Source organism: Ranitomeya imitator, chromosome 3 (genome assembly GCF_032444005.1).
Source record: "Ranitomeya imitator isolate aRanImi1 chromosome 3, aRanImi1.pri, whole genome shotgun sequence".
Taxonomy (NCBI): domain Eukaryota; kingdom Metazoa; phylum Chordata; class Amphibia; order Anura; family Dendrobatidae; genus Ranitomeya; species Ranitomeya imitator.
In genome coordinates, this window is record NC_091284.1 from 93,255,429 (window position 1) to 93,274,180 (window position 18,752).

General features: G+C 45.4%; 1 protein-coding gene across 1 annotated transcript; it reads left to right on the top strand.

The window, feature by feature from the left end:
- Nucleotides 1-2,000: 2,000 nt before the first annotated feature.
- On the top strand, nt 2,001-18,508 carry LOC138672785 (uncharacterized). The gene is made up of 4 exons (XM_069761149.1): nt 2,001-2,435; nt 5,069-5,173; nt 6,507-6,576; nt 16,661-18,508. The coding sequence occupies exons 1-4, from the start codon at nt 2,133-2,135 to the stop codon at nt 16,945-16,947; spliced, it is 765 nt and encodes a 254-aa protein (XP_069617250.1). The 5' UTR covers nt 2,001-2,132; the 3' UTR covers nt 16,948-18,508.
- Nucleotides 18,509-18,752: the final 244 nt, after the last annotated feature.

The window sequence follows — 18,752 nt, forward strand, 5'->3', positions numbered from 1 at the left end:
TACCGCACCGGAGGACGCCTCCCGCGCCCAGCCCTTCAAATGCTGACTTTGGGTTGCAAGAAAATATAACTCAGGGTTGGGCAAAGCCAAACCCCCATCTTCCTTGGGTCGCTGAAGCGTCTCCAAGCTAATACGTGGGTACTGTCTCCCCCATATCAGGCTTCTAAAAAGAGCATTAATCTGCCGGAATTTCCCACGTGGAATCCAAACTGGCGCGACTATGAGGAGTGTATTATACTATGTGGAGGACTATGGGAAGTGTATAATACTATATGGAGGACTGAGGAGTGTATTATACTATATGGAGGACTATGGGATGTGCATTTTACAATATGGAGGACTGTGGTGCACATTATAATATGTGGAGGACTATGGGGTTTATTATACTAAACAAGCAAAATGCTGCATATTCATCGAGTGATTGGATTGTTTATGCCGGAACAGTAATCCTTGTTCTCAGCAGCACATCACCCGTGTAAACTGTAGATGTGCTGCTGATAACATGATACTGCATGGTGATCTGTTAGTGATCTATTAGTGATCGTTCTGTCCCATCATTCTTTCTCAGTTGGTGTAAAGAGGCCGGGAAACAAGCGTTGAACAACTTCAATATTGTCGATCAAACTGATTTAGTGGCCTGAACTCAGCGCTTGTAAATACAACTGAAATGCTTTTGTGTGATGTGCAATATGTTAGCATTTGGGGCCCCATTTTAAACTTTGCCTAGGGCCCCACTTTGCCTAAAACCGGCCCTGCCGGCAGTGCTGCTAATATTGAGGTAGCCATGATGACATTCAGAGTTCACACAGACAGACGGTTTTACCATTCAGGACTTTGGGAAAGATGAGTAACAAGACAAGCGCTGATATTTACACATGGACAATCTGTTCGTAACTATTTCATCTATTTTTATGTTTTGCTGCAATGTGGTTTTTCTGTGGACAATTCAATAAACCACTACATGATTTATGAGAATATCATGACATTTTTTCTTTAAGAGTAAGGCACCTGGTGAATAGTCCTGATTAAATAAATGTGCTAAATAAGCATTTTTTTAACAGAGAGGGCAATAATGGAATGGGGGTGTGGGGGATTGGGATGAGAGGAAAGGGGATTTATAATGGATTTAGGAACGGGGAGGTGGAGGAAGACATTATTATCGATTATTATGTCTAACACAGTCCCTTATGTATAGCACAGTCCCTTAGTGTGTGTGTGTGTGTATATATATATATATATATATATATATATATATATATATATATATATATATATATATATATATATATATATAGCTTTGTCGCCTTAAAAGGAGGGGGGCCCAGACACAATTCCTGCACAGGGGCCCGAAGCTGTCTGTGTCCGCCCCTGTGGTAGTCAATGGGTGCAGAAACCCTGCATATCCACAAAAAGAATTGACATGCTGCAGAAAATAAAACGCTGCAAATCCGCATGTATTTTTCCGCAGCATGTGCACAACAATTCTCAATTTCCCATGGACTAACATTGCTTGTGCACTACACTGCGGATTTGATGCAATTCCGTGCGTCCAAAAAAGCTGCAGAAACGCATCAAAATCCGCAACGTGTGCACATAGCTGTATGTCCACACAGATACGGACGGTGCGCTTATCGCTCCCAAATTTATTCAAAAAAATACCCCTCAAAATGCGGTTCTTCGTTTTATTGCATCATTAATACATCACTGTTTTAACCCCTTGTTTACACGTCACTTATGGAAGTGATTTCTGGGTGACTTGTACCCTGAAATCGTGGCTGATAGACCCATTTTGTTTATTTGACTCAGTGCCAGTGTTGGAAAATTAGGTTTAATGTATATATATATGGCAGATATAAATAAAACCTAGACGTTCCACAGACATGTTTGCAGTGCACACGGGTGGTAATTAACTCCTTAGGACCTGAGACTATTGGTCCCTGTGATACAAGGGACCAAGGACAGGTCACATCCATCGTGCAGTTCCAGCGCCGTCCAGCAGGTGGCAGTGCAGCACAGGCAGCCCGCTGTTCCCGGCCTCTGGCTCGCCTTCCTGTTCCTCTGCCGCAAGTGTGAGGCGCTACTTTGAATTTGCCCCTTACTCCCAGTGGCTGCAGGGTGGGCGCGGCGCTGGTATGGCCGCGGCAGTGTCGCCCGAGCTGCAGTGGGACACGATGGAGCAGAGGAAGGACAAGGGGCAGAACCTGTATCACCAGCTGTACGTGTGGAAGATGCAGCAGCTTCCTGCAGACGTGCACAGGTTCTGTGACCCGGAGACGTCCGCGACCCGCAGGAAGCAGCTGCTGCACCTGCTCCGGAGCCTGGAGGACGCCTGCAGCTGCCAGCGCCTGCAGATCCTCTTCTCCTTCTCTGTGCCCAGCCCTCAGGTGCTGGAGCTGCTGTGTGCCCTCAACTTGCCACTGGTGTCAGCAGGAGCTGTGAGTGCCCTGCGCTTGCGTCACCCCATGTCCTGCGCCCACGTCACCCTGCACCCACATCACCCCTGTGCCCTGCGCCCACAGCACCCTGCGCCCACATCACCCTCGTGCCCTGCACCCACGTCACCCTGCACCCACGTCACCCTCGTGCCCTGCACCCACGTCACCCTCGTGCCCTGCACCCACGTCACCCTCGTGCCCTGCACCCACGTCACCCTCGTGCCCTGCACCCACGTCACCCTCGTGCCCTGCACCCACGTCACCCTCGTGCCCACGTCACCCTCGTGCCCTGCACCCACAGCACCCTGCGCCCACGTCACCCTCGTGCCCTGCACCCACGTCACCCTCGTGCCCTGCACCCACGTCACCCTCGTGCCCTGCACCCACGTCACCCTCGTGCCCTGCACCCACGTCACCCTCGTGCCCACGTCACCCTCGTGCCCTGCACCCACAGCACCCTGCGCCCACGTCACCCTCGTGCCCACGTCACCCTCGTGCCCTGCACCCACGTCACCCTCGTGCCCTGCACCCATGTCGCCCTGCACCCACGTCACCCTGCACCCACGTCACCCTCGTGCCCTGCACCCACGTCACCCTGCACCCACGTCACTCTGCGCCCACGTCACCCTCGTGCCCTGCACCCACATCACCCTCGTGCCCTGCGCCCATGTCACCAATGTGCCACGTCACCCTTGTGCCCTGCGCCCACGTCACCCATGTGCCACATCGCTCTACACCCACGTCGCCCTCTCCTCCCCTGCGCCTGCACCACCCCATGTTGACATGTCACGTAGCAGCAAATCTCAGAAAAATTGTACATCAAAAACATCTGTGCCGCTTGTCTACTGATATTTAGAGTCGTGATTTTGCTGGAAATAAAAGGTTACGGTAAGTTGCAGACAAATCACAATGTGACAACACAGGAAACCATTACATCCAGTGTTGCATTGTGGCACTGCAATTTTATGCCTCCGCAGTAATGGACCCTGATCCATATCAGCTTTCTTTTTTGTTTTGTGGTATTTGTTGCCGTTTTTTTTTTTTTTTTTTTTTTTTGCTCCAAATTCTTCAAAGTGGCGTACATACACCATTCATGCAATTTGTGCAAAATCCAAAATGGTCTTTATGCAATAAGTCTCATTTTTACAATGTCAATGTGGTATGACACGTCGCTGTGTAATCCTGGCCATACACTAGGGCTCCCAGCAATATCAAGATTGTGCTTGTTGCATTATATCGTCCCATTTTCTATGGTGTCTCACTGCGACTGACGGTTACACGTGGGACTCACCATTGAGTTCAATTTAGGTAACATGCAACTTCAATTTTGCAGTTTTTTTTTCTTTGTTACAGCAAAATCGCAGCTCTAAAATAGTTGCGCTTCAGCTTGGTATAATGAAATATTTTTGGTTGCATGAGACAACTTTCCTTGTAGCCCCAGCCTTATCACTGCAGCGCTCAGCTACCTGTCACCTGACCTAAGTTCACAGCATCATTATGTTGTTGGGTTGGGTCACCAGATGTGCTCATGATGGGGTCTGTAACATCGGCCGACAGTCTTAGGGTATGTGCACACGTCAGGATTAGCGTTTTTTTTGCGGAATTTCGCTATAAAAACGCTATAAATCCGGTAAAAAAAGCTAACATTATGCATCCTATCTTTTAGAATGCATTCCGCATTTTTTGTGCATATGTTAGCGTTTTTTTCCTCAAAAAAAACGCATTCCACAAAAAAAACTGACATGCTCATTATTTTTGCGGATTTTTTGCGGATTTCCTAGCAAAAAGGACATTCCGGAAAGAAAAAAAAACGCAAAAAATCCGCGCAAAAAACGCGAGAAATCCACGCGAAAAAAAACGTGGATTTCTGGCAGAATTCTCAGGATTTTGTCAGGAATAAATCCTGACGTGTGCACATACCCTTAGGCTGCCGTCACACTAGCACTATTTGGTCAGTATTTTACATCAGTATTTGTAGCCAAAACCAGGAGTGGGTGATAAATGCAGAAGTGATGCATATGTTTCTATTATACTTTCCCTCTAATTGTTCCACTCCTGCTTTTGGCTTACAAATACTGATGTAAAATACTGACCAAATACGGAACGTGTGACGGCAGCCTGATGTGTATGGGGGACTCCCAACCCTCCATTGACAGATGATGAATTTTGGAGATACGGATCTGACTTGTCCGATTTCCGACTACCGATCCTTCTGTTCGCTAAGAGATAAGCCGCTGTCTGGCAGCGGGTTTCTTATGTGGAATGCTCCTGTGTGTGGGAAAGTTGGACGAGATAGTCGCCGGATGATCATTGTTGAGCCGACCTCCATCTATTATGTATGGGGCCTCTTTCAGACACAAGTCCTGGCCAATCTGTACCTCCAAAGTCCGGAACTGGCAGCTTCATAGATCCCGTGATCAGGTCGGAACTTGCATCTATAACACGGGCTTCCATATAAAACAGTTCTCTGTAATCTGCCTTCATATGGCAAGTGTCTGATTTACACCAAATATTCCCCTACAATGAGAGCATAAGGAATCCTCCCAACCTGCTGGTGAACATAGTTCCATGAGCGTTGAGCCCCACACTTCACAATGCTTTGCTTATTCCTCCTTTGTCCGCTGTTTGTCTAGGGCACTGGATACTGGGAATTCTTACTGCAGTCTCGTGGACTGGATGTCGTGGCTTTTGATCAGAACACCATTTTTCCCTCGGAGATGCGTTACACAGAGGTCATGGTAAGAGCAGTGTGGCGAAAACGAAGCATAATAACATGTATATTAGAGATGAGCAAATTGAATGTCAGATTTTGTTTCATTTTCTGGACCTGGCGAATTTGAACAATTTGTAATTTGGTGAGCACTAATTGCGAGCGTCCCAGTAATGCCATGCTACTATCACATCACACAGAATAGCACAGCCTATCATAGCCATAGCCTATATAGTGTGTGTCCATTGTGTCCGCCTCAATGGTGGGCTCCGCAACCTAGCCCGTACTCTTTATAATAGATTCCAAGTCCTCGGGGTGCTCTGTAAATTTGTGCTAGATACATTTTACAATCTATATTTTTTTTACCAGTTTTTTTCATTGACTTTAACTTTTTATTTTTATTTTGTAGGCCTCATTCAGAGGTCCGTGATTTTTCACCTAGGCAAAAAAATGGTATGAGTGTCATCATTGTTTGATCAGAATGTCAGTGTTTACTATCTGTGTTTCATCACTGATTGTCACAGAAAAATAAATGACAAAGCTTCTCCTGTTGATTACAATGTTAATCATGGGCAGCACATTTTTATACATAGTCCATAAAAAACCCCGGGTATGTGAACAGTCCTATAGTCTATAATGGGAACATGTTCTATCCATGAAAAACACAAGACAGAACACGTATGTGAAAACAGGATGTCTGAATGAGACCATAGGCCGGGTTCACATTTGCGTATCTGTGCGCAGTGTTTGATCCGCATGCGTCCATGTCTTTAACATGGTGTACGCAGAGACATGCAATCGGATGCGTACACATGCGTCGTTTCGTAGTGTTCGGTGAACGCAACATGTTTTTGAGGCGTCAATTATGCGCAGCCATGCGGATGACTGTGGATTGAGCGCATCAAAAAAACGCATTACTGTCTATGAGAACGCATTTGTACGCAAGGACATGTGTTTGATACGCTTGCGTACTTCAGACTGCGCATGTCCAGGAACTGTTTTGAGAACCGCCCTCCTGGAAATATCGAACGCACGCGCACAAACAGGCAAAAATGCATACAAACGCATGCATACGCAGCGTTTTATTTTTGCCGTCATGCATAAGCTGAGGCGGATAAAAAACGCTGCGTAAACACGCGCTTGCATGCTTTTGCGCATGCAGATGATGTGCTGCACATATATACGCAAATGTGAACTTAGCCTTAGGAAGTTTTTCTTGTACTGCCACTTTAAGATAAAACAAACCACCAACTATAATAAAAGCACACGTATTGCCAAATCAGAAACTGAAGAAACTTACTACTAGTATTTATTACACTGGTTTCAGGTGAAGCTTCTGAATATACGTCTGTTATTTGTAGACTGGAGGCCCTGACGTCTTGGAGAACTATCCAGACAGAGCCTTGTTTCTTGCCTGGCCTGATGCAGATGGTAAGAATTTATATATATTTTAGCCAAGATTTTTGCTAAACGTTTGAGATTATATTACTCAGGGATATCGGTCTATAGTTTGATCATGATTTGATGAGCAAGTGTACTTGTTACTCGGGTTTTCCCAAGCATTCTGGGTTGATCGCCGAGTATTTTGGCGTGCTCTGAGGCTTAGTTTTCGTCGCCGCAGATGCGTGATTTGCGACTGCCTGAATACATGTGGGGTTGCCTGTTTGTTAGGGAATTCCCACATGTACTCAGGCTGTCCAGCAGCCGCAAACCATCCAGGTGCGGCGACGTAAACTAAATCTCCGAGCACGCCAAAATACTCGGAGACCACCTGAGCGTGCTCGGGGGAAAAACAAGTACACTCACTCATCACTAATCACAATGAGTGGTCTGAGTTTGGTTTGGGTATCATAGATGTAGCTGCTGTAAGAGATGCTGCCCCTGGCTTTTTTCCATCCCTCGGAGTTAAAGTAGTGAAATGGGGAATAAGAACAGACTTATAGTAAAGAGCAGACAAGCCATCTGGGCCTGGTTTTTATTAAGTTTTAGTTGGTGGATAGCTGTTCTTATTTTGGTGATGGCCTAATGGAGGAGATGAGACATATTGAAATTGAGGACTGGGAGGGAAAAAGAGTTAAGGAAAGTGTCTATTTTTTGCCTGATGTCTGGGGAAGTGTCGTTGTGTAGCTGCTCAAGCTACGGCTGGAACAAGCATGTAATCTGTTGCCGGTTGGACATAAGGCCTATGTCGGTACGTAGTCGTATTGGGGTATGTGGTACAGCGGGGGGTCAATTGAGGCATCTAGGAAGATTATAGTTGCTTTTATTATTAATTATGTGGAAGCGTTGTTGGGACCAACAGAGGGCTCTCTGTGTTTTCGGAGAGACAAAGATCAATTTGAGAGCGGGCACGTTCAAGATCTCTGTATATAGAGGGGCAGGGCGAGCTCTTAATACTGACACCTTATTCTCAAGATCAGCTGTTCTCCCGAAGCCTCTTAGCACTGCTTTATGAGCTTCCCAAATTGATGAAGAGGATGTCTAGCTCAAAGAGCAGTAGTAATCAAGGTGGTTACTCAATAGAAAAATAGATGCATTCAAAGAAAAGAACACTGTCCCTACAGTCAAACATGGCGGAGGTTCCCTGATGTTTTGGGGTTGCTTTGGTGCCTCTGGCACTGGAATGCTTGATCGTGTGCATGGCATTATGAAGTCTGAAGACTACCAACAAATTTTGCAGCATAATGTAGGGCCCAGTGTGAGAAAGCTGGGTCTCCCTCAGAGGTCATGGGTCTCCCAGCAGGACAATGACCCAAAACACACTTCAAAAAGCACTAGAAAATGGTTTGAGAGAAAGCACTGGAGACTTCTAAGGTGGCCAGCAATGAGTCCAGACCTGAATCCCATAGAACACCTGTGGAGAGATCTAAAAATGGCAGTTTGGAGAAGGCACCCTTCAAATATCAGGGACCTGGAGCAGTTTGCCAAAGAAGAATGGTCTAAAATTCCAGCAGAGCATTGTAAGAATCTCATTGATGGTTACCGGAAGCGGTTGGTCGCAGTTATTTTGGCTATTTTGGTTATTAGGCTGAGGGTGCCGATACTTTTGTCTGGCCCATTTTTGGAGTTTTGTGTGAAATGATCAATGTTTTGCTTTTTGCTTCATTCTCTCTTGTGTTTTTTCATTTAAGACAAATTAACCCCTTAGCGACCGCCGATACGCCTTTTAACGGCGGCCGCTAAGGGTACTTAAACCACAGCGCCGTTAATTAACGGCGCTGTGGAAAAAGTGAATAGCGCCCCCCAGAGGCCGATTTTCTCCGGGGTCTCGGCTGCCGGGGGTGGCCGAGACCCCAGAGAACATGATTTGGTTTTTTTTTCACCCTCCCCGCATTTGCGATCGCCGGTAATTAACCGTTTACCGGCGATCGCAAAAAAAAAACAAAACACGCGATCTCTTTTTAATTTCTCTGTCCTCCGATGTGATCGCACATCGGAGGACAGAGAAAAGGGGTCCCTGGTGGCCCCCAATACTCACCTATCTCCCCCGATGCTCCTCGTGTCTCCCGGTGGGCGCCGCCATCTTCAAAGTGTCGGGCGCAGTGCGCCCGCCGGCCGGCCCCGCGAGAATCTTTGGGGTCTCGGCTGCCGGGGGTAGCCGAGACCCCAAAGAGCATGATCGGGGTCGGTTTTACCGACCCCTGTTTTGCGATCGCCGGTAATTAACTGTTTACCAGCGACCGCAAAAAAAAAAAAAGAAAAGAAAAGTAAAGTGTAATTCTCTGTCCTCTGATGTGATCGCACATCAGAGGACAGAGAAATAGGGGGATTCGGGGACCCTACAATACTCACCTGTGTCCCTGGATCCTCTTGCTGCTCCTCCTGGCCGCCGGCAGAAGAAAATGGCGGGCGCATGCGCAGTGCGCCCGCCATCTGCCGGCCGGCAGGAGAACAGCAGTTGGGGCTAAAATTAGGGTTAGGGCTAGGGTTGGGGCTAAATTTAGGGTTAGGGTTGGGGCTAAATTTAGGGTTAGGCTTCTTTCACACTTACGTCGATACGGGGCCGTCGCAATGCGTCGGCCCGACATACCGACGCACGTTGTGAAAATTGTGCACAACCTGGGCAGCAGCTGTAGTTTTTCAACGCATCCGCTGCCCAATCTATGTCCTGGGGAGGAGGGGGCGGAGTTACGGCCACGCATGCGCGGTCAGAAATGGCGGATGCGACGTACAAAAAAACGTTTCATTGAACGTTTTTTTGTGCCGACGGTCCGCCAAAACACAACTGATCCAGTGCACGATGGACGCAACGTGTGGCCATCCGTCACGATCCGTCAGCAATACAAGTCTATGGGCAAAAAACGCATCCTGCGGGCACATTTGCAGGATCCGTTTCTTGTCCAAAACGACGGATTGCGACGGAATGCCAAACGACGCAAGTGTGAAAGTAGCCTTAGGGTTAGGGTTGGGGCTAAAGTTAGGGCTAGGGTTGGGGCTAAAGTTAGGGTTAGAGCTGGGATTAGGGTTAGGGTTTGGATTAGGGTTGGTATTAGGGTTAGGGTTGGCATTAGGGTTACGCTTGGGATTAGGGTTAGGTTTGGGATTAGGGTTAAGGCTAGGGTTGGGATTAGGGTTAGGTTTGAGGTTAGGGTTGAGATTAGGATTAGGGGTGTGTTGGATTTAGGGTTTTGATTAGGGTTATGGTTAGGGTTGACATTAGGGTTGTTTTGGGGTAAGGGTTGTGATTATGGTTAGGGTTAGTGATTAGGATTATGGATCAGGTTGGGATTAGGGTTAGGGGTGTGTTGGGGTTAGGGTTGGAGCTAGAATTGGGGGGTTTTCACTGTTTAGGTACATCAGGGGGTCTCCAAACACGACAGCCAATTTTGCGCTCAAAAAGTCAAATGGTGCTCCCTCCCTTCTGAGCTCTGCCGTGCGCCCAAACAGTGGGTTACCCCCACATATGGGGCATCAGCGTACTCGGGATAAATTGGACAACAACTTCTGGGGTCCAATTTCTCTTGTTACCCTTGTGAAAATAAAAACTTGGGGGCTACAAAATCTTTTTTTGTGAAAAAAAAAAATATTTTTTATTTTCACGACTCTGCATTCTAAACTTCTGTGAAGCACTTGGGCATTCAAAGTTCTCACCACACATCTAGATAAGTTCCTTGGGGGGTCTAGTTTCCAAAATGGGGTCACTTGTGGGGGGTTACTACAGTTTAGGTACATCAGGGGCTCTGCAATCGCAACATAATGCCCACAGACCATTCTATCAAAGTCTGCATTCCAAAAAGGCGCTCCTTCCCTTCCAAGCTCTGCCGTGCGCCCAAACAGTGGTTTACCCCCACATATGGCGCATCAGCGTACTCGGGATAAATTGGACAACAACTATTGCAGTCCAATTTCTCCTGTTACCCTTGTGAAAATAAAAACTTGGGGGCTACAATATCTTTTTTGTGGAAAAATTTTTTATTTTTTATTTTCACGACTCTGCATTCTAAACTTCTGTGAAGCACTTGGGCATTCAAAGTTCTCACCACACATCTAGATAAGTTCCTTGGTGGGTCTAGTTTCCAAAATGGGGTCACTTGTGGAGGGTTTCTACTGGTTAGGTACATCAGGGGCTCTGCAAACGCAACATCATACCCGCAGACCATTCTATCAAAGTCTGCATTCCAAAACGGCGCTCCTTCCTTCCGAGCTCTGCCGTGTGCCCAAACAGTGGTTTACCCCCACATGTGGGGTACCAGCATACTCAGGACAAATTGGACAACAACTTTTGGGGTCCAATTTCTCTTGTTACCCTTGTGAAAATAAAAACTTGGGGGCTAAAAAATCTTTTTTGTGGAAAAAAAAAATATTTTTTATTTTCACGGCTCTGCATTATAAACTTCTGTGAAGCACTTGGGCATTCAAGGTTCTCACCACACATCTAGATAAGTTCCATGGGGGGTCTAGTTTCCAAAATTGGGTCACTTGTGGGGGATTTCTACTGTTTAGGCACATCAGGGGCTCTCCAAACGCGACATGGCGTCCGATCTCAATTCCAGCCAATTCTACATTGAAAAAGTAAAACGGCACTCTTTCTCTTCCAAGCTCTGCGGTGCGCCCAAACAGTGGTTTACCCCCACATATTGGGTATCGACGTACTCAGGAGAAATTGCACAACAACTTTAGTGGTCTAATTTCTCCTGTTACCCTTGTGAAAATAAAAATTTGTGGGCAAAAAGATCATTTTTGTAGAAAAAAATGCAATTTTTTTTTTTTCACGGCTCTACGTTATAAGCTTCTGTGAAGCACATGGGGGTTCAAAGTGCTCGCCACACATCTAAATAAGTTCCTTAAGGGGTCTAGTTTCCAAAATGGTGTCACTTGTGGGGAGTGTCCACTGTTTAGGTACATCAGGGGCTCTCTAAACGTGACATGGCGTCCGATCTCAATTCCAGACAATTCTGCATTGAAAAAGTCAAACGGCGCTCCTTCACTTCTAAGTTCTGCGGTGCGCCCAAAAAGTGGTTTACCCCCACATATGGGGTATTGGCGTATTCAGGAGAAATTGCATAACAAAATTTATGGTTACATTTCTGTTTTTACACTTGTGAAAATAAAAAAAATGGTTCTGAATTACCGTAAGATGTTTGCAAAAAAAAGGTAAATGTTCATTTTTTCCTTCCACATTGTTTCAGTTCCTGTGAAGCACGTAAAGGGTTAATAAACTTCTTGAATGTGGTTTTGAGAACCTTGAGGGATGTAGTTTTTAGAATGGTGTCACACTTCATTATTTTCTATCATATAGACCCCTCAAAATGACTTCAAATGTGATGTGGTCCCTAAAAAAAAATGGTGTTGTAAAAATGAGAAATTGCTGGTCAACTTTTAACCCTTATAACTCCCTAACAAAAAAAAAATTTGTTTCCAAAATTGTGCTGATGTAAAGTAGACATGTGGGAAATGTTATTTATTAACTATTTTTCGTGACATATCTCTCTGATTTAAGGGCATAAAAATACAAAGTTTGAAAATTGCAAAATTTTAAAAATTTTCGCCATATTTCCGTTTTTTTCATAAATAATCGCAAGTAATATCGAAGAAATGTTACCACTAACATGAAGTACAATATGTCACGAAAAAACAGTCTCAGAATCAGCGGGATCCGTTGAAGTGTTCCAGAGTTATAACCTCATAAAGTGACAGTGGTCAGAATTGCAAAAATTGGCCTGGTCATTAAGTACCAAATTGGCTCTGTCACTAAGGGGTTAAATGAAGATAATAATACCAAAGAATTTGTGTTTGCAATCATTTTCAGGAAGAAAATGAGTATTATCTGACAGAATTGCAGGGGTGTCAATACTTTTGGCCATGACTGTATAAGCAAATGATATAAAAGTCAGTTGCGACCTTGATGTTCGACCATTGGATGTTGGAACCAGCTCTTTCCGGTTTCTTCCATTAGTCGCACATGCACTTAACCCCTTGGTCAGTCACTTCCTTCCCCGCCCCCAGGATTGTCCTGGTCTCCCAAAGTGTGAATTTCCAAAACCTATGATGGATCATAATTTCTGTATGGAAGGTCACATGGTGGTGATTTTGGCACCATTGTATCTGTCCTATCCCGTTACACTTGGAGATCAAATACAGTTTCGCTACCTGGATTCTACTAGCTGTTCTACATAACTCCCAACCCCTGGGTGCTAGAATGGGTTGAAACCCTGGAAGGCATTCAGCCCCTTACAGATATATCCTACCTGACTGGAGGAAGATTGAATGAAGCAGTCACATAGCATGGGCTCATACTCTATGAGCCTGTATACTAGCTGGTGAGGCTGGACCACCTGCTTAGCCAGGTGTCCTGTTACAGCTACACAAACTGAAGGAGGATTGTAATCTGCCTTTAAATCCCCCCATATTCTTTACATTTAGGATTAAGTATGCAGTATGAGTTGTGGCAAAGCAACGTAGTGCTTCGAGCATGTTCAAAAACTAGGTCAAGTGGATGTGGGAAAAAAAAAGGAAATTGGTGAGTGTTAGGGGCGTAATAGGAAACAAAGGTCACCAGTTCATCTGAAATGGAGCTCTTTGATATTAAGTGGCGACCTTCTTTGTCCGCTCTTAGCGATTTATAGAGGAAGGGTTTGGATTTTTTTAAACAAATGGCTACACCTTTGGCTTTATTTGGAGCAGCGTCGGTATAGAAAAGTGGGTAAGAGGGGAACATGAACTTTGGGTGCTGTATGTTAAAAAATGAGTCTTTTGAAGTTAAATCACATCTGCTTGTAAGGATCGGTAATAGCGAAAGGCTGTAGTACGTTTTTGTGGGGAGTTACGGCCCCAACACGTTGTGTGATAGAATGGTTAGCGGCATGGTGTTAGAGATATTTGGGTCGTATACAGGCACCACCTGTGGCCTATCATTGTATTGGGAGCCCAAATTTGGGAGTTGTTTAGTGCCCTCTCGGGTGAGGTTGTGTTAAGTAGAACAGTTAAACGAGGAGGAGCAACATTAATAGTAATGAAGAAGGCTGAGTACAGTGTGCTGAGCCGCAGCGTGTAGTAACGCTGGAGGATCATGCAGCTTTCTTAGGAACCACACAATTATGTGTATAATGACTATAATGGGGTTTTGTGAGGGGTTGGGTTCGCTTAACAGGTAATGAACCTGCTATCATGTGTAGGGCATACCACATTAACTATGTAAGTGACAATTATTGGTTCAACTGAGGAAGTGAGTGATGGGTTTAATCCCAGTACCAAGGTGTATGGCATTTAAGTAAGGTTATGGAGGGAAGAGCTTGACTCGGATGGGACTCTAGCTTGAACTCTAAAGAACAAAGTGTACGATTTAAAGACAAAGAGGCCCCTAGCAGGTTAGCAATAACAAAGAATTGCTATAACTGAGAACATCAGGCAACCATATAAAAGCATTAAGAGACCAAAACAAAGACTCAGGTAAACCACAGTAAGAGTCAATGGCAAATAGTATCTGTACAAGGGGAAGACACGTAACCATCCTGGAGATGCAGGATGATAGTGGGCATTAAATAGTTTAGAGTTTGAGATGGTGCTCGGTAAGCTGTGCACACAGGGTTTAGCGTCCACTGAGTGGTCACGTGGTATAGAGCGACTATGTTTAGATTGTTGTGGAGGAGATGAAGTTGATGGTGATGAGGATTGGTCCAGAAGCCATAGTTTGGTGAGGTAGCAGTTGTCGCCTTCAGGGTAGAGGAACCACATCCAAATAGGTGAAAATCCATTTAAACAGGAAACCCCGGCGGTATTTGATATTTTTTGGAGTGGAGGATTTTTAGGTACGGTTTCATGGCCCATCTCTTGATGATGGTTGTTGGGGCCAAGTCTGAAAAATGTTTTAGGAGTGACCTTGGGATTTCAGGGTCGAGGAATTCCGTGCCACTTGTAATATTTGTTCTTTTGAAGAAGTGAAGTCTGAGAATAATGTCACGGAGTGGGCCGTCAGGTTTACGTTTACTCAGCTCTATGAATGCGGTCCATCTCTAGATGCTCAATTGGGATTCCAGATAGCAGTTCTACCATTTCCAAAATCATCCAGTTTATTGTTGAGGGAGTAGATTTCTTTGTGGAGCATCTCCATCTCCATCTCTTTGTCTTTGGTATTGAGGGCTGCAGTGGCAGAGTCCATCTTGTCTTTGAGATCAGAAGTTTGGGAATTCAAGTTTTCTAAGTTCTTTAGAAAGTTCCATAATTAGTTTATCTGACATTTTGGACAGCCTGGAGTGTAGGATAGACAGAAACTGTAGTACTAGGGTAGCATGGTCCGAGGTAGGAGTACACGGAATCCTGGTTGTGGACGCTGGAATCGTTTGTCAACCCCATCTGGTAAAGAGGAGCAGAGTAACTCTGCTGGAGAGTGTGGCCTGGAAGACATATGGTCCCCGAGATCTGCTGGAGATTCATTCTTGAGGTTAAGATTTCGGTATCAGGGCAGTTATGAATTGTTGGATAATCTGGTGACTATAGTGCAGCACTGGTTGAATAAGTCAAAGGGAAAGTGCGCTGAGCTCTCCAGGGTGGAGAGGAGAGAGGATTAAGTCATCACGGAAGTCCTGGGCCTCGGCCCATTAAAGTTAGCATTATAGGGCTGGCTTGGTTGTAGATTGAAGGATATAGCTAGTTAATGAGGTCACAGTCTGATGTTTTGCCCCTTCATGTAGTTTTCAAAAATTGTGGGTTGTAAGTAGTAACTTTTGTGACTGAAGGTGTGATTTTAATGAATGGCCACTAGATGTCAGCAGTGGCCTACAGCATATTTCCACATGTATAGGATTAACCCTAATGATGCCAAGTTGTGCTTAAGGTACCTTCACACTGAATGATATCGCTAGCGATCCGTGACGTTGCAGCGTCCTGGCTAGCGATATCGTTCAGTTTGACAGGCAGCAGCGATCAGGATCCTGCTGTGACCTCGTTGGTCGCTGCAGAAAGTCCAGCACTTTATTTCGTCGCTGGACTCCCTGCAGACATAGCTGAATCGGCGTGTGTGACGCCGATTCAGCGATGTCTTCACTGGTAACCAGGGTAAACATCGGATTACTAAGCACAGGGCCGCGCTTAGTAACCCGATGTTTACCCTGGTTACCAGCGTAAACATTAAAAAAAAAAAAAACACTACATACTTACCTTCTGCTGTCTGTCCCCGGCGCTGTGCTTCTCTGCTCTGGCTGTGAGCGCCGGCCAGCCGGAAAGCACAGCGGTGACGTCACCGCTCTGCTTTCCGGCCGCTGTGCTCACAGTCAGTGCAGGAAAGCACAGCGCCGGGGACAGACACGGAAGATAAGTATGTGGTGTTTGTTTTTTTTACGTTTACGCTGGTAACCAGGGTAAACATCGGGTTACTAAGCGCGGCCCTGCGCTTAGTAACCCGATGTTTACCCTGGTTACCCGAGGACTTCGGGATCGTTGGTCGCTGGAGAGCTGTCTGTGTGACAGCTCTCCAGCGACCACACAGCGACGCTGCAGCGATCGACATCGTTGTCGGTATCGCTGCAGCGTCGCTGAGTGTGACGGTACCTTTAGCCAAGGCATAGTACATGAGGTAACCTTGAGTGAGAGAAGAATTGATAAGCCCCTGCATCTTCAAATCTGGAGAAATCCAATTGAAGGCTATTGGGAGTCACCTATATGCTGTCTGTTGTTACAAGGTAACTGAGGGCAGGGAACTATTGAGGGAGTGCGGCTAGGAGCCCAGCTGGGATGGTAATGTAACCGGAGGGGAGCTATTTTGGGTAGAGCAGTTTGTGCGCTGGCCACCGGAGCCTCGGTGCGTCAGTGCCAGCACCTGTGTTGTCAGACGACAAAACTGCAGGGTGTCTCTCACCTCCAGGCTGCCAGCTAGAGCCGTCCCATCGCTGGAGGAGAAGGGGCAGACAAAACGTGGCCGGGTCCATGCAGCTTGGCCGAGTGTAGGAGAGGATGCGGTCCATGTAGTGCATTTTGATTCACGAACACACTATTCCTTTTCTTTTTCTTAAGCCTTTAACAGTTTTGGATTTTGTAACCTATATATTGATGCCATCTTACAGCATGTGCTCTTTTACAGAGTCTTCCCACTTCTCTCAGGATTGCCTGGCTTACTTCAGAGGTCACACACTTTTTCATGTGGGAGAACTTCTTGGAGAAACATTGTCATCCAACCCCTGGGGTCAGTCCACCTCGCGTGCCTTCCAACTGTCCCTGGCTGAGGACTTCTGCTGTGTGAAGAGGATCCGGTTGCCCAGTTGGCCAGGACAAGTCGACTCCTTTAGTGTATGGAAACGGAAGAATCCTCAGTTTGTGCTCTGTGATGGGGCTCATTTTCAGTACGCGGAGACTGATCTGGACGTATAACCTCTCGAGAGTATTAATATTTTTGCAGACAGATATAACTTCTATACTTCACAGCCTCCATGGTTATGGCCCAATGTGACAATGACTTGTATCGTGGTGTTCTCACACTGATCCCGTGGATCCATACATCTGCTACCATGAATGTAATTGTATAACGAGATTAAGACCTGACAGAGAAGAAAGGGTCACAAGTGCTCTAAAAATGATTAATAATGCTCTTCATTTTATATAGAGACAGCATATTCTGCAGCACTTTACCATAAGGAGTCACATAATTGCAAACTAATCTGCCAAACAGAAGTGATGGGCTTGTTTGCAAGTGCTGCAATATGAGGAGATAGGGAAAACCCAAAGTAAAAAGTGCTTGTTTTGTGTGGTCCAGCCATCTTTTATAATAAATAGGATTACATATGGAAAGCTGTGTGAACCGGTCAGCAGCAAGTATCTGTGTATGTACAGATATGAAGTGCTATTGAGTACACTGTGTGTGGGGGACAGTGTTCAAGAGACAAGGTTTAGATCAATAATGTAAAAAGAGAAAATAGTTAATTAGTAAACATGTTAAGCCAGCCTAAAAATGTGTTTTCGGGGCACAGTTAAAACTAGATGCTGGGAATTAACTTGATTGGTGTAGTGCATTTCAGAGAGATGATGTAGCTTCAGAAAAGTCTTGGAGACGGGATTGGAGGTTATAATTACTGATTATATTAGGCTTACAAAATTGGCAGAATTGAGAGAACTGGAAGGGTACTAAACGGATATGAGGGAAGAGATGTGGGATGATGCAGCACTATGGAGATATAAATATATATATTTTTTACAAGCAAGTCTTATCAGTCATTGCTGCGGAGTCACAGTCGGTATAAAATGGACAGACTACGACTCCTAAAATATAAATTGGGTACAGTAGTACAATGCTGTAATGTTTTCATAATAATTTGGGTAAGTTATGAGATGTCCCATAAATGTCTGTTCTGTTCATGATCTAAGGATCTCTGCTTTTAGTTGAGATTAATCTGTGCTGCACTTTATGTACAGACTCAGTAGTGGCGCTCCTCCTCTACAGATAAGGCTGTGTGCACACGGTGCGGTTTTTTGCGTTTTTTCCCGATAAGAACCCTATAAAACCGCAAAAAAACGCATACAATAAGCATCCCATCATTTAGAATGAATTCTGCATGTTTTGTGCACATGATGCGTTTTTTTCCGCGAAAAAAACGCATCGCGGTAAAAACCGCAGCATGTTCATTAATTTTGCGTTTTTTTTGAGTGGATTTCCCACTACAAAATGCATTGGGAAGTGTCTGGAAAAAACCGCGGCAAAACCGCATGCAGATTTCTTGCAGAAAATGTCCGGTTTTTCTCAGGAATTTTCTGCGAGAAATTCTGAACGTGTGCACATAGCCTAAGAGAAAAAAGGTGCTGGGAAGGAATGTCTGCAGCCCTGCACTCATCTCAGAACTGCTAGTTTGAACAGTAAATAGCTTGATTATTCTATGATAATGGTGATGAAAAACCTGATGTTACCATTTGACTACAGTAAAGTTATCATTTAAACATGAGCCGTGTATGAGGGAGTCAGTCATGCAAATCAAAGAGTCTGCGTAAAGGTACCTTCACACATAACGATATTGTTAACGATATCGTTGCTTTTTGTGACGTAGCAACGATATCGTTAATGAAATCGTTATGTGTGACAGCGACCAACGATCAGGCCCCTGCTGGGAGATCGTTGGTCGCTGAATAAAGTCCAAAACTTTATTTCGTCGCTGGACTCCTGCTGACATCGCTGGATCGGCGTGTGT

Coding starts and splice junctions, on each gene's coding strand:
- LOC138672785 (XM_069761149.1), top strand. CDS start 2,133: ATGGCCGCGGCAGTGTCGCCCGAGCTGCAGTGGGACACGATGGAGCAG. Junction 2,436..5,068: donor CACTGGTGTCAGCAGGAGCT/GTGAGTGCCCTG, acceptor CTGTTTGTCTAG/GGCACTGGATACTGGGAATT. Junction 6,577..16,660: donor TGCCTGGCCTGATGCAGATG/GTAAGAATTTAT, acceptor GCTCTTTTACAG/AGTCTTCCCACTTCTCTCAG.